Below are 16,998 nucleotides of genomic sequence, written 5' to 3' on the forward strand. Positions count from 1 at the left end.
AAAAAAAAAAAAAAAAAAAATCTTCTTGACCAGTTCCTCAGTTCTACAGGTTGAATGTGGAGCCAGAAAATGCAATGAAGACACTCATTTAGATTTCTTCTTATCTTTGAAAATGGGGATAACTGTTAGATATTCTTCCAGAACATCTTTGTGACAGTACTGTTTTCAAGTTTGTATAGGGAGTTATTTGTCTCACTATGTTTTCTTCTGTTTGATTGGACAAAACTGATCTGCCCTTTGGGACTGGCACATTATATTTATAGAGAGTTATATCAAGAGCATTTTTGCTGTCCATAAACTAGTTTCCTTAAAAATGTTTTCTTAAAAAGGCTTATTTTCTATAGTTTAGTATTTGGTTCCTCTACAGAATTAGCAAATATTAACAGTAATATGGTTGGTAACGCTAGAAATTGCGTCTTTTATGTGACATTGTAAGATTGTAAAATATTGCTATTAATTTTCTAGCTAAGTATTGTGTATCCTTTTTTTTTTTCGGTGCTCAGGATTGAATCTCAGGCCTTGCACATACTAGGCAAATGATCTATCATTAAGCTACATCCCCACCCCTAAAGTATTGTGTGTCTTTCAAAGTGATAATTATATTTAATGCAGCTATTTTAAATAAAATCTAAGATTGATTATATGTTTTGAATTCCAAAACATATTAAATAATATTTTAATGACAATGTGAATGTGTTCTACAGATTATTCTAGAGATAACCTTATAATAATTATTTTAAGGCCTACTAGGGGCTTTTCTGCAGGCCTCAGTTATAAGTGGCTTCTTAGCATCCACTGCACATCTATTTCTTATGTCTTTCTTGTGCCCTCTCCTCTCTAGGCCTTCTTTCCACCAGCACTTTCCGGCTTTAACTCATTTGGGTTAGTTTGGCCGTAAAGTCCATTCTGTATTCTGTTATGTATTTGGCTTTTTCTCTCCTCCCGCTTCTGTTCCTTCAATGAAGAACATGAGTGTTATTAACTTGGTTAAATGATATTTTACTTTTGAGAATCTTAAAATTTTACTCCTTCTTGTCTACTTTAAGAAGAGATAGAAGCTGGATGCAGTGGTACATGCTTATAGTCCCAGCTACTGGAGAGACTGAACCTTGAACAACGTCACTTGAACCCTGGGCAACATAATGAGATCTCATCTCAGACACAGAACCAATAGACTCACTTTAGGTTTCATTTTGAGTGTACTGTGGTCAACATGCACATCTTTATTTATTTTATTTTATGTATTTATTTATTTTTTTTTCTGGTACTGGGGATCAAACTCAGGACCTTGTGATTATGAGGAAGGTGTGTTGCCACTGAGCTAAATCCCTGGCCCCATCATGCACATCTTTAAAACTTAATGATTAGGTCATAATAGTATCATACACATACTGAATATGTTAAATGAATGAATAAAAAGATGAACTATATTTAGGTTTCTTGTTTTCCAATTAATGAGGAACAATATAACAGTCTTGTCAGTTACACAATGTCTGGGAGAAGGTAAGCTGAGAACACAGTTTTAGTACAGTTTTAATTTGGTTTTCAGAAGCAGTAAATAACCAAGGGAGGAAATTCTGAGGCATTAGTACAGTTTCATATTTAGCAGTAGATGGATATTCAGAAGGTATCATTGTTGTAATTATATTTAGTATTGTAAGCAAAGGGATCTCTTCATCTATGTTATATAGAATAGAAACAAGGTATTTTTTGGGGAGACATATTCTTAGGAAAATGTCTCCATATTAAAAAAAGTTTAATAAATTCAACACAGCAGTGCTACTGAATCTGTGGAACTCCCTATCAGCACAGACACCTACTAACTTTTTTCTTTTAATTTTTGAAATTCTAGTGATAATGTATCTTGTATTATTCTTTTTATAATCTGTGTGATTAAGACACAAAAATATTGCAAGTCATCATTTCTTCTCATTAACATCGTGGAAATTTTTACCCAGTCTTTCCTTCCTATGTTTGTATTCAGATAATGAAACAGTGATGTGCACTTTAAGTTGATTAAATATGCCAAGATTCGATCTATTTTCAGCAGATATTTTAATGTATAAATTATGTTTTTATATAGCTAGCATTTATACAGATTATGTTAAGCAAGGTCAATAGCCATATGTTATTTGGTAAAGATATTTTTTACCATATGATTATTTGGAAATCTGGTCCATTTTGATGGCTCATTAATATTTAAACACTATGGATAAAAGGAATTGTTGAACTTTTTCAAGAATAAAATATTTATGTTTATTTTAAAATATATATAAACATACATGTGTCCTCAGATTGAGTTCGTTTTCAAAAAGTTGATCTAGCAATAGTTTTTAAATGTGCATATCTTTTTAACAAAACAATTTCATTTATTCAGAAAAGTATACTGGTAGTTTATTCTTGACTGGAACCAATGGAAACTACTACTAATATACTTAGAACTGGACTTCAAAGTCAATTTTTTTCATTGACTTGGTGCAGGTCAAGGGTCGTCAGGACTGCAGAGGTCAGGGGTTATTTCTGCTTCTGTCCAGTTTGCTGGTAACAATGGATGAACCCTTTTATTTCTTTACAATAGATGTTTGCTTGTTCCTGTCTTACCCATGGTTTTCAGTCAAGCACGACCCCATGTAGGAGACGTGGAAATGTGTAGGATTACATTTATATGGCTATAAACTCAGGGACCTGCTTGCCTTTGGGCCTTCCATCAGGAATGTCAGATGTCTTGCACTGTGAGGAACATTTGTCAAGATGAGCACTGCCCTGGTTAAATATCCAGAAACACGTCCTGCAGAAACGTGAACAAGATACCAGGAGGATCGCTTACACCAGCACACAGAGTGCACTTTAAAGAGAGTGTCTGTGCTCCGCAGATGTGAGGCTGTGTCTTGCTTTTCTAGCTGGTTGATAAACTTTTTCTCTTTTCAGGTGGCATTTTGGGATACAATATGACATTTTTATTTCTTTTATTAGTATTTATATGTATTGCATTCTTTTTTTTTTTTTTTTTTTTTTTTTTTTTTTTTTTGGTACCAGGGATTGAACTCAAGACCTTGTGCTTGTGAAGCAGGCAGCAGAACCACCAAGCTAAATCCCCAGTTTATTACATTCATTTTTTAAGAGAAATTTGTGGATGGTCTTTCCTTTTAATAAAAATGTTGACTTTTTTCTACAGCTGTCAGTCTAATTAGATGACATTTGTTTATTTTTTACTGTCTGAAGTACATTTCCAGAAGAATATAAGGTATATTAAGCATATCAGATGTGATAAATGATACTTGGTGGGCGGCAGTTTACAGAGCTGTTTCCTACAGTGAGGCCAGATTGAACGCGCCCTTTCCTGCTTCTGCCAGCCCGGCCCCAGCACTGGATCTTGTCTGAGCCAGGGACAGAATCAGTACTGTCCTGCTTTTCTTTGTAAGCAAGTGGTTTTGATAAAGAATTTTGGAAGGAATGTCTTTTACGGCAAATATAATTTTTAATAAAATCATTAGCCCTTCAATAGATCATTTCTCCCATTACTTTGAAATTGGGGTTTTATGTACATGGTATTGTGGTCTAAGCAGCCACAAAACAGAAACTTTTCTTTTCTCAAAATCTTTGTGTAGCATGATTTTAGAACTTAAGTGAAAACTATTTTTGGAATGATCTACTCTGCAATTACTGGAGAAACAATTCAGGTGGAAAGAGGTCAGCGTAGTATTTCCTTCTTAGTTGATGACACTGGACATTTTTTTCTAAACAGAGACAAAGCATGGAGGACACAAGAATGGAAGGAAAGGAGGACTTTCTGGCAGTTCCTTTTTCACCTGGTTTATGGTCATTGCCTTGCTGGGAGTCTGGACATCAGTAGCCGTCGTTTGGTTTGATCTTGTTGATTACGAGGAAGTTCTAGGTAAGAATTTGATATGGCTTCTTATGTGAATTGGTAAGAGGGTAAGTGAAATCCATTAGTATTATCAAAATTTTGTTATCTTTTTTATAATGTTACTGTACTTTCATAGTCTTTCAGTAGTTCTCAATAAGATAGAAGTGAGCTGGGCGCGGTGGCGCACACCTGCAATCCCAGCACTCGGGAGGCTGAGACAGGAGGATCGTTGTTAGTTCAAGACCAGCCTGGGCTACATAGTGAGTTCCAGGTCAGTCTCAACTATATAGTGAGACCCTGTCTCAAACCCCCACCCCAAAAAAGAAGCAAAATGTGTTTCCGGGGTTAGCTTGGAGTTGGCTTTTGAACTTTGCATATAACCTGTAACAACAAAAAAAGGCATATATATATATATCACATGACTATATTTTAATGCACAAATTTTATCAAAATGACTTGTCAAACTTATTGTCATTGCTGTACTCTGTAATTTTTAGCATATTTTCTTATAAATTTAAAAAATTTTTGTTCATGAACCACTGGATTTATTTATAGATCCACTAATGCAGCATAACCGTGCAGTTTGCAAAACCCATTTTAGAGAAAGTTTTCAAAGCATATCCACCTGTGTCTCCATTGGGGTACTTGTATGTATGGGGGTGGTAGTGTGTGGGCATATGGTTGTGACTCTGTATGTGGATGATAGGTGTGTCTGTAAGCTGTTCTGAGGAGGTTGATGTTTCTGATATTTCTCATGATCCTACTTTTTGTACTCTTCCCATCCCTATAATCGTAATTCTTTATCATTTTTATCTTTTTAAAAATTTGAGATAAAATTCATAGTTTTATACAATTCAATATTTTAAATATTTAAAAATTCATAGTTATATACAATTCAATATTTTAAATATTTAAAAGTACACGATCCATTGAGTTTTAGAATATTCATCACTTTGTGCAACCATCATGCTTATCTGATTCCCAGATATTTCCATTGTCCCTGCCCTCAATGTATCTCATCTCCCACCCTCTTCCTTCTGGCAAACACTAGTCTTTATGTATATAAACATCGTATATAGTAAGAATCATATAATAAGTGGCTTTCTGTGTTTGCTATTTTGTACTTAACATTGATTTCAGGACTTAGCATTTGCTTTAGCTTATAACTGAATAATATTACACCATGGATACATCTCATTTTGTTTATTCACTCATCAGCAATGGACATTTCGGTTACTTTTACTTTTTGGCTGTTGTAAATGATAGCTTTCCTCTTTAATACAGGGAACGATGTGTACCTGTCAGTGGAAAAAGCGTGCCTTTGTCTATGTATATAGTGTTGCGTAGAAGACCCACTCCCTTGCATCGGACTGCCTGTGCTCCTGCTGCATTTGTCAGAGTTAGGGAGGAGGGCAAAAAATAGTAAAATATGCTTATCTGTTATCTGTCTTTCCTTGAGGTTTTTCATTTTTATTATAAGTGATGTGTCTTTTAATAGATTGATTAACAATTTTAATTCAGAGGTAAACTTCTAAGTTTATCTCTGCTTTCATGGATTTATAGTGAATGCTGTGTTGCTAGGGAGTGCATGAAGAAGACATTTAAATATTTTTACCTTTAAAGCATGAGTAACAATTTTCATGTTTTTACATGCATGCAGCCAAAGCAAAGGACTTCCGTTATAACTTATCAGAGGTACTTCAAGGTAGGCTATTGGAAACGCATTTTTAGTATATTTGCATCAGTTTCTAAAACATCAAGTTTTTTCTACTAATTCAGTTATCAACTACACTAAAGAATGTAAATAGTAGGACCTGTTTCCCCTTGTGAATTTGTTAGGGAAGGTAGTATTTTCTAATTTATAAATGTCATTTGAGCTCGATTCTGTGTATAATCTGGACTCACAGATGAGTACTTTACATTTTCTTAGCAATAGAAATAACACCTTTATCTCGCCATGATTATAATCATTTTCAATGTGATAAATCAAACTTCTGCATAGCAAGTTAACTATTTTTCTGAGTAGAACTAGGGTTCTGGAAAAATAAAGCTGGGTCATAGCTGCTCTGTGCCAAAATTTGTGCTTGCTGTTATGTATCTTTTAATGTGTTTTACGCTAAAAAATGGAAACAGCATTATCAACTGTTTTTAGGACTAATGTTGAATTTGTGAATATTGTTTAAAATATTGTTGTACATTATGATGTTTCTTCATAGTCCCTATCCAGTGATGACTTATATAAGCCATGTTGATTTTAGAATGCTTTTTCGGGTATTGACTCACTTTTTAGGGTATTAAACTCACTTGAAATGGTAAGCATAATTGCAGTCCTGATGCAAATTCATTAAAACTTTAAAAATACATATTTGCTCTTCTTTTGGTGATGTCTTTTTAGTGGGTCTGTTTTAATCCTTTCCTTTCCCTTTTCTCCTTCCTTTTTTCTTTTCTTTTGTAGTAGATGGCCTATGCTAATTAAATTTTTGACTGGGATAACTTAAGTTTTCTTTGTAATTTCAGGGAGCCTCCAGATTTGCATACTGTTTTACAGAACATATTTTTCTCTGTTTGATTCATGATATTATGTTTATAATTATAATTTATTGGTATAAAAATTTCCTTTTGGGCCAGGGATTTAGCTCAGTGCTTCTGCTGCCTGCTTTACAAGCACAAGATCCTGAATTTGTACCCCCCCAAAAAATTTTTTTTCCTTTCATTTTTAGTACTTATTCCCTGTGTTAGCTTATTTATATTTATACACATTTAATCTTTACTAAATGCATACATAAGTTTAGTCTTTATTTGAGGCTTGGTTTATATTTGTTTTGCTTCAGATTTTGATAGTATGATAAAATTTCACTAGAAACATTACATTTTATGTAACTGTTAGAAATGGGGGGCAGGGATTTAGCTTAGTGGCACTATGCCTGCCTCACAAATGCAAGGTCATGAGTTCAATCCCCGTTATCAAAAACAAAATAGTTCAGTATTATTTTTTGTACATGTTAAAAATTTTACCCCAAATTTTTAACAGTATAATAAATGTTACTGTTTATATAAAATTATACTGTTTTAACTGTTTATTATAAAATTATACTGCTTTAAAACTGTGATCATCAGTCATTGTGTTATTTAACCTTTAAAGAAAATACTATATTTCAGTCTTAGCAGTTTGTTATGTGAACATTTCCTGAATCTAATTGACTTGACTTTGATCCTTGTTTAAGATATTCACATAGTACTTCTTTAAAGGATTGAAAGAATAAAGAATTACATTGGTCAGAAACGTTTATGGTTGGTATATAGGTCTGCAATAAGTCATAATACCTTATTAAATTTATTTTCTCTTTTGTTCTTGCATCTATCATTTCTTGCTTATTATAGGAAAACTGGGAGTCTATGATGCTGATGGTGATGGAGATTTTGATGTGGATGACGCCAAAGTTTTATTAGGCAAGTATTCATTTTATTTTTTGTTAGTGGTGGAAAAATACTGGAACCAGAAGAATATTTTTGCTTTAATATCTATTTCACTTGTAAACATTTTCTGAAATTTTCCCACTTTAATAGATTACATTTTTGTTGAGACGTTAAATGACTGTTCTTCTGTAAGATTCCCGCCTTTTAATTTACTTTTATAAACAATATATAGCTCTTTCATGTAGATTCTTTAATAAGTATAATTTCATTTTTGCTTTCAGATTTAAAGTACTTCATGTTCTGAACCTAATATATATATATATAACAACTATTTTCAAATATACTAAGTACAGCCATTTTAAGCATCATTTGACATAATTCACCTTCATTTGAAAATGTAAATTTCTGAAGGCTTACATAAATTTACAGTATTTTGAAATAAAGTCATGATAGTAAATTATCTTAAAATGCCCTGTGTATATTTTAAATTTTTTGTTAAAATCTGAATTAATTGTGCTCGCTTTGGCAGCACATATACTAAAATATGAATTAATGGTCTTGACCAAGCTCATTTGTTCTGGAAATCTTGGATTCTTTCTATTATCAGAATTACCTGTCTTAATCTATCATTGAGGTGTTTCCTGCAATAAATAAAGATGTGGTATCCCTCATTTGTTTTGTTTTATTTTTTAAGAATAAATTTTGTGCCATTCTCCCTCTCAGACCCCCTCCACTCTCTATGTACAAAAACTTTGTCCCTCATTTGTTTTAAAATGCTGTCTTACTAGAAAGGATGGTGCTGGTTTTAATATGCAAATTTTCTATAATTTGATCTGATGAGATAATATGAAGAAAATCTTCAAAGTGCCATTTTGTATTTTATTAACATGGAAAACTGGAAGGATAACATATCTATAGCCAATTAAATTTCTTTCTGTAGGTAAATTTCATCTCCTTTTAAGACAAAATTCTAAATATGAAAAAATATTTTTAAAAACTATATTAGTTATTAAATGTTATACAGCTTCTTTGACTTGTCATAGTTTTTGTTTTCTTTTTATTACTACTAATTTAGGGGAATTAATGTTTTCCACTTAGCATTGGATGCTTACTATAAAATTTCCATGAAATTTCTTTTCCCAGCTCTTTTTTTTTTTTTTTGTTAACGGGAATTGAACTCAGGCCCTTGTGCTTGCAAGGCAGGTGGCCGAACCACTGAGCCAAATTCCCAGCCCTGGAATTTTCTTTGTAAATCTGTCATTATGTATCTAAATTAGAATTTAATGTAAACATACATTAAGTCCTCAGATAGCTATAGTATTAGTCCTGTGAACTAAATAAAACAGCATATGAGGACAGTGGCAGTTTTTCTTGCTATAAGTGGTTTGTTACTCCAAAATTACTTTTATTGATGAATTCTGATTTTGTTTTAAGTTAACTTTATTTAGGCCAAGTTCTTTTATTTTTAGAAATAATTTTCTCATCTACTATATTTTATTGATTTTTTCACATTAATAACTTGATTTTTAGTGTATTTTAGATTTCAAAAGGTTATTCCCTTTAACATTTTTAAGCAACCCTTAAGAGGTTAAATAAATGTAACTTTGAGGATTACAGTTTGTTGATAGACACATATGGTATGTATTAATCAAAATTTGTTCCTTTTAGAATTATGTACTAGGAAATGGAACCAGATTTGGTGAATCTGTATTCATTTTGATAATTTGACTCATAAATGCACAAAGAAATATAAGATTAAGATAAAGAAACTATACTGTGTTATATCCTAGTTCATAGTTAGCTTGTAGCTTTAGGTGAACTGTCAGTCTGTCACTATAACCTTGTTTCTATGTTGTTTGAATTTTCTGTGAAATACAAAGACAACAAGAATTTGATTATTAAGCCCTTTCTAGTACGGAGCTTATTTTAGTTTAGCAGTGTCTATGTTACTGGCAAGTGACCGAAAAGACAGAACTTGGAGAGAAGTGATAGAGGTACAAATACAATGAGCATTTGCCCCAGCCAGTCAGACTTCCTGGGCACATACTCATTAGAAAGGCAGTTTAAAGACTAATCTTAAATATGAAGAATATAGTATAGGCTTCGGATTAAGGCAGAAGGAGTATAAGGGAATGGAGGAAGGTAGAAGAGAGCTTGGCATGACAAATATAGTAATAGTTTTAAATTTTTTAGGTGGGATATTTAGTAAATATTTTTCTGAATATTTGTATCTGTATATATCTAAATCATATCAATTTAGGGAAATGTTTACATTCATGGTTACATTTCTGTCACATTTCAAGGTTTGGCTTTTTTCTGCGAACTTAATATGTGAGTGAGTAAAGATCAATAGCTGTTATAAACTTATTTTTAGGCTAAGCCCCTTTGGTACATTTTGGAGATACACTAAGTCTGTTCTTCCTTACATTGCTTCCTCTTCTTGTGGCCAAATCATCTGAAATAAAAATATCTTTGATTTTAGTTTGGATTAGTGGAAACTATGTTGCTTGGAAATGTATTTTTTACAAATATGTTTCCCACATAAAATCAACAGGAAAGAGCATGAGAACTAAATGCTTAGAGTAACATCACCTGAGGAACTAGTTGCTGTCCTTTTGTCCCATCACACCTAGCTGTATTGCTGGAGCTGTATTGTCCCATCACATCTCAGGTATTGCTGGAGCACAGAAAGGAAGCCAGCCTATACTTTTTACCTTTGAGACATGTTATAGAATGGATGGAGTATGGGTGAGCTCAGGGCTGGAGGAGACCAGTGTTTGCCCATGCAGAGGCGTTAATGCTGGGCTGTTTGGTTGGAACTTGTTCTTGTAGGTTAACATACTCAGATTTTTTTCCCTTTTTCTCTAGTACTCTGTCTTAAGAACCACAGGAAGGTTGCTTAATTGAATAGTTTTGTTTAAATGCTTTTGCATGCTTGCTCATTTTAACCTGTTATACTGAAGAATGAGAAGTTTTAATTTTATATCTAATACTTAGAAGTACTTATAATATATTGGAATATGGAGAAAAATTGAGATTTTTTACTAAATATTTAGCTATAAAATTTTAAGACAGGGAGAAGGAACTTTTCCTTTCCCAAAGACTTGGATGGAAATTCAGATCTCCCGTTCTAGCATTTGTCAGCTCTTAAGTTCAGTGAAAAACGTGAGCTTGTCAAAAACTAATTTGAATACTGATAGCAATTTTTGTCCCTCCCTTCAAATATATACTGGCATTCTGTAATTCTTCTGTTGACTACAGCAGAAAAAATTCACTATCATCTTTAAAATCTAAGTTAGCTGCCACACTATTACCTTTGCATGTCAGTTTTGATTGCTGATAGTTGAGCTTTGTAGAGAAATTCTTGCCAAAGCTTTAAATGACTGAATGGAGGGGTTACAAAAGAAAAAACTCCATGGTTGTGGATGTTCATATTTCTTGCAGCAAGTACTACTTACCCTGAGTTTCTCCTCAAAATTATGGGGCCTTGCTATAAATATAGCTTGGCAGTGTTGGCAGATTTTGATACCTACTAGCACTGCGAGACCTTTCCTAGTCAAAGCCAGCTCTACACAGGAAAAAGTGGTAATACACACTTTGATTTCTTTTCTTTAGGACAGTCTGTTTTTGCTACCAATGTTTAAACTATAGAAGTGCCAGTCTTTGCAGTAGAAGGTAATTTCATGTGCTGAAGGGAAGAGGGGTTTGGGTTGTTCTGTTGCAGAGGACCAGCTGATGAGGCCTTGATTGAGTTTCTTATCATTAAGCATAGTGAGTTATTAATAGCTGATTCTTGTTATTGACTGGAATTACAGGGGCATGAGTCAGTTGCCAGGATATTACAGACCTAATTAACAATGTTAACATTTAAGTGTTTCCTCTGAGTTCCATAATGCAAGTGTATTTGTGCCCATTTATGGATGCTCTAAGCAGTAATCCTGCTAGTCACCCTAGCTTCAGTTTCCTAATTTACTCCAGGTCCTAAGAGTTTGAGGAAGAGTGCTCCTCTGTTTTTATTGTATTTTATTGACATACATAAATTTTTGTATAATCAACTCACTAACACCTGGTTGGTAATTTAGTGAATCTGGAAATTGTCAGAAGTTTGTATCTTTTCTCTGATACTACTTCTGTTTCTTCCCATTATGTCTTTTGATTTTGGCTAATACAGTTTTGTCAGTTTTCCAACTAAAGGGTCTGTAATGGGAAAAAGGCCAGCCTGCTTACTAGCAGGGAGGAATGGCCAAGATTGTTTGGGTGAGAATGTTGTGGCTTTCCTGTAGCACATATAATTAACAGTTGATTACAAGGTGTGCATCTCAGTTTATTTGCTTATTTTCTAAAATGCCAATTCTGTAAACCTCTGTGACATTGTTATACATCCTTTTTGAGATCACTCTTCCTCAACTGATTTTTTCCACCTAACTGCTCTCCTTATTTTCTCTTTCTCTTTTCCTTTATTCTTATGTAGGCCTGACCAAAGATGGCAGTAATGAAAATATTGATTCTCTTGAGGAAGTCCTTAATATTTTAGCAGAGGAAAGTTCAGATTGGTTTTATGGTTTCCTCTCATTTCTCTATGATATAATGACTCCTTTTGAAATGCTAGAAGAAGAAGAAGAAGAAAGCGAAACCACAGATGGTGTTGATGGTACGTCACAGAATGAAGGGGTTCAGGGAAAGACTTGTGTCATTTTGGATTTACATAACCAGTAACTTTGATTCAGGGACTGAAGTCACATGGCTTATGAAAATCTGGAGCAGTCTCCTTTTTTCTTTCCTTTCTTTTGCTTATACAGGGCTTAATGTGCAGAGGGGCAGTTGTGACCTTACAGTAGAAGTCAACCATGTGATCTTGCTTAGTACAGCTACTAGCTAGTCCCTTGCTCTGCACCCCCACTTCTTATGAAGAAAGTGGCATTCCTCATTCTTGTAGCTGTCTACAAAGTCTCTTGAAAATGATGTTCCTGGTAGTATAATTGGTTTCTGTATCATTTTGTTTCCACTTATGTATTCACTGAACTAAATTTGAAAACTTACAGTAAATTGTGTTGTGGTTAACCCTCAGTGCTTGTCTTACTAACCCTATTAATGATGATTCTAATGGACTTGATTATAAATTCTTTTCTGGCATGATCTATAAGTTAAATGCTTCTCTATTGATCTTAACCTTGTCTGGTATATAAAATGATGGTTCTTAAAGCTGATATTTTTATCTGTAATTTGTGTAGGTTAACTGACTTGGCAGGTTCCTACAAATTTCATTGTGAAATTCTGTATTAATGGTGCTTTGGAAATCATTTTAAAATACTCCATGTTTTTGCTTTAGGGCAGTTAAGCTACTCAATTCAGATAATAGTATGTCTGAATATCTGTTTATGAAAGCGAAATTTATTTTTAATTTCATTTCCAAATATATATCCAGAGAAGGTGGTTTGTACAATTCTAAGTATATTATAAAAGAGGGAAAATGTGAATATGTATCTTAAATAATGTTGTACATATTAAAATTATTCATCCTAAATAAGTCTTTTTCTATTTTTTCCTTCATTAACTTACTATTTACTAATTTTGGCATAAGCATAATGTGATTTTTAGATTTATAAATTAAATTTATTAAAGTGATCATTCAGTGTTAGGAGAATAATTTTCTTTTCTTTTCAGAAAACCTAGAAAACATCTTTGAGTCATTTTCCTTAAAATGAGTTTATTGCAGTAACACTAAAAGCAATTATATGAGCTGTACATAAAATATATTTATTTCTTAAAATGAGATTTCTTTCACCTGTTTACCCCAAAGCAAGGCTTCTACAACTAGAAAGGAACAACTCTTCAGACCTGTGGTTTCCATTACTCTTTGAAGGAGTGACATTTCATACTTTTAAATTTCTGCACTTCTCCAAAAGTTTACTTAGTCTTGGTTTCTCTTAGAGGTTACACCTACAAAATACTTGCATGTCAGACAGTTTTACTTGACTGTTATTTCTATCTACCAAATTTACTTGTTTTTTCGTATTTAACTAAATTACTTTCAACTAATTGACTTATTCATTTGTTCTGAGGGGACTCTTGACAAATTTTGTTTCTCATTTATAGAATGTTAACATGAACATAGATATCTGAAATCTGAACACAGGACTCCATCTGCTCAGCTGCTATTTACATGTATTAGAGAAGATTGTCCAACTTGCTAATCCTACTAAAATATAAACAAATGTTCTATAGATACTTTTAGAAATGAATGCTCTTGTTGTTCACTGGAAGGTGATTTCCTATGGCTTAAATGACTATTAGAACTCCGGTTTTTTCCTGCCCTCATTATTTAGAAAATTAATTTCATTCTGTTAATGTTTCTGATAGTCAGAAACTTGTCATCTTCACATCTTCATGCACTTTAGTCAACCCATCAGCCAACAAGCAGAATAGTACCTAAAATGTACCAATAAACTCAATGAGGGGAAAAAAAAAAAAGAATAGTGTTCTTTCTGAATGTTAATTTACTCTGTCTGTATTTATCTCGTCGTGTACTTTGAATACTATGAAATATCAAAGATCATTGGTTGAAATTCAGAGGCAATCTTAAGTCCTACTCTTTATGAAATTCACTTAGCCAATATCTGAGAAATATTTTAAAAAGTAAATATTGGTTGATGCACTGTGGCTGCTAACTTCAGAAGATGTTTTATTTAAATGACAAGTGAATAATTAATGCATTAAAAGAGTGTATATGCAATTAACTTCACAAGACTGTTTTTTGTCACGATACTAATGCACATTTTATGTACAGAAATTAATTATGCTTTATTTTCACAAGTGAAAAACAATGTGAGATGATAATTTGCTGTTTATTTTGTACTTTCTCTAGTCAGCTCATTTGAAAAAGCCTTTGATGAAAGTAAAATACAACTAGCTGGTGAACCCCTGACTTCTGTGACCTCCTTCAACTTCTGCCTAAGGCTTTGTGTGTGTGTGTTTGGGGAAGAGTATGAAGTTATTTGTAAAACTGTGGTACAAATAATATGAAAGCTGATCATCATGACTTTGCTTAAGCATAATTCTTAACTTTGTAAGGATTCATTTTGTAATTTTGTTCACAATGGAGAGATTTTACCAGCTCCTAGCTTTCAAATTTAAGAGCTTACTTTAAAAAGTTAACATTGTATTCTGTATATTTGAGTATTTGCAGGTCTGAACTCTTGAATCATACTGTGTTTACTCTGTGCTTTTTGAGTTCTGAAAGACCTAAGAATCTCTCTGGAATATTCTGTGTAGTAGATGTAGTGTTAGCTCCTCAGAGTGGCTGTATTAGCTTCTTCGGATGCTTTGCCATTTGTCAAATTTGGGATGTCTGGAGTTTTGCATAAAAGCAGAGCACAGCACTTGGGATTCTTTTAGTCCTGATTGTTTTGGGGATTTTTTTGGGGGGTGCCGGGGGTGGGCAGGGTAGGGGGACTTCAGTGGTGGGTATGAGTCAGCTGCAGAAGTGTTTTCTAGGTGCTGATCTTACTGACTTCTGAGGCCTGGCTCTCAGCATGTGCTGCCTGTGGGGAGTTCATGGATGCTTAGGACAGAATGGAATCCTGAGTGGCCCTGCCTCTTTCTTCATCTTGCACTTGATTGTTTTCTCCACACATTACTGCCCTTTCTTACAGAATATCATCTGGACATATCAGAAAAACATTTTTTTTTTCCTGTTTGAATTGCTTTTTAAAAACATATATGTAGAATATAGCATTTCCTTGTCTCTCTTAATATTTTCAATTTAGGGGTTGGGAATTTAGCTTAGTGGCGCTGCACCTGACTAGCAAGCACAAGGTTCTGAGTTCAATACCCACTACCAAAAAAAAAAATTGCAATTTAGGGAAATGTTGAAAACACATACAGGTAAAATAGTTATTCTTAGTTTGATCACTTGACAGTCAATTCTGAGATTGGTACTCTCATCCTTTCTAAGTGAAGCTCTGGTGTAACTAGTTGAATCTACAAGATGCATTGCAAGTTTTCTGTAATTTAGGATGTGGAATCTTTGTTGATCATAATGTATGAGGTATGATAAAAATACAGTGGATATTTAAATTGTTTTAGCAATTTATTACAATAAAAGACACATTGCTTTTAATTCTCCTCAAAATACTGCCCTCTGCTTCAAATGTACTTGTCCCATTGTCTTTGACACTTTCTGATGCAGTTCTGTTTTTTTGTTTTTTTTTTCCCCTCTGAATGTCTTTCTGAGATGTGATAAAAAGTATGGCAAATACTGCTATGTGCTATCTAGTGGGAAGGCTCATGAAACGTTACAGTGTATCTTTATCTACTTTATTCATTGGATCTGATACCTTGTGATTTCTGGCTCTTTCCCAAAGTCACAATGACCATGAGAAGTAAACATTTTAAAACACAGCAGCACAGCTAAAGATGCTTACAAAAGACATTTTCTTTCAGTGAGGGATGAGAGGCCCTGGACAGCGCTGCTGGTCTTGGGCCACCTCTTTCTACTTGTGTTTTCTCAGTGTGGCTGCCTCTTCTATTACTTCATAGCCCAATACGAAGAAATTCACTGCACATTGAGTAATTAACACAGTCACCCTGTATTCATGGATTCTTTCCTAAAAATGCTCTTTGGACTTTTGAATCCTGTATTTTCTTGACTATGCTTGTTTTACTGTTACTCGGTGGCTCCTTTATTAATTTCTTATTTCTCAAGTGCTGTGAATTTGTCCTATCTATACTCTCAGACACCGAATATGATCGTTGTGATTTAAATTACTAGCTTAGTCTTTTCATGTTAAAATTATTGACTGTATTTTTAAGTTCAGAAAATGTAGCTTAAGTTGATACAGTGGACCTTTGACTTACAAACTTGATCACTTGATCAGTTCCCAAGGGTTAGGTGTAACTCCAGTTGGTTGTAAGTCAGGATAGCTGAGATCTGGATGTTTACCTTGGTACATGTGATAGATAACAAGAGGCAGATGAATCTTCCATCAGTCTAATTAACCCAAGTTGTTCATATGTCAGGCCTATTGTAACTTGAGGGTCCACTGTACTTTGGAATCTTATATGTTGCATTATACTTCAATAATTTTTATCATTTTAAGAATTTTTTACCTAAACTGGAAAAATCTATTAAATTACTAATTTTTAAATGTCTCAGTAATCTGATATTAATCTAATATTTTTGTTTATTTGTGGTAAAATTAACTTTAGTCTTTTCATTAATGATTTTTTTTTTTTTTTTTTGCAATAGGTATGAAGAGTAGAATGACTGATTTTTACCAAGCTAGTTTTTAACAGAAAAATCTGGCCTTATCTTAAGAGGAAATGCAGCATCCTGAGGGACAGGAGGGAGACACTAGCAGTAGTAGAAGTGTGGTTTCTTTGTTTATTGCAAACTTTACATGGCAGTAGAGAAGAAGACAAACAAACCACACATTCTTCCCCCAGCTTCCAGGGTAGAAGAAGACCGGAAAAATGATAGGAAAGGTGTACATAATTTCATGAACCAGTACAGGCAGTCTGCTATCCATGGTACTCAACTTCAGGCGCCTGGGTAGTAGCATCATCAGTCATAACTTCAGGCACCTGGGTGCTTTAGATGGTCAGCCAGGTTTTTGCTCATCTTACATCCTGTTGTTAATATTGTCACCAAAATATCATCAGTCTGTCCTTCAGATGCCACCAACTGATGTGAAGCAAGGTATGGGTCACAGGTT

The 16,998-nt window shown here is 33.7% G+C and overlaps 1 protein-coding gene across 4 annotated transcripts in view; it reads left to right on the forward strand.

Annotated features, from left to right (window-relative positions):
• The window catches only part of Asph (aspartate beta-hydroxylase), a 208,466-nt gene that overhangs the window by 2,245 nt on the left and 189,223 nt on the right, over window positions 1–16,998 (forward strand). For 2 of the 4 annotated variants that reach the window (XM_019210135.2, XM_010640510.3), the window contains exons 2-3: window positions 3,746–3,895; window positions 7,250–7,318. In XM_019210135.2, the coding sequence (XP_019065680.1) occupies window positions 3,746–3,895; window positions 7,250–7,318 (219 nt within the window). Of the gene's footprint in view, window positions 1–3,745; window positions 3,896–5,528; window positions 5,574–7,249; window positions 7,319–11,756; window positions 12,748–16,998 lie in introns of those variants that run through there. The other 2 variants (XM_033760699.1, XM_019210134.2) reach the window with 2 other exon arrangements.

This window comes from Fukomys damarensis, unplaced genomic scaffold (genome assembly GCF_012274545.1).
Source record: "Fukomys damarensis isolate Sample0158 unplaced genomic scaffold, DMR_v1.0_HiC HiC_scaffold_5, whole genome shotgun sequence".
Classification (NCBI taxonomy): domain Eukaryota; kingdom Metazoa; phylum Chordata; class Mammalia; order Rodentia; family Bathyergidae; genus Fukomys; species Fukomys damarensis.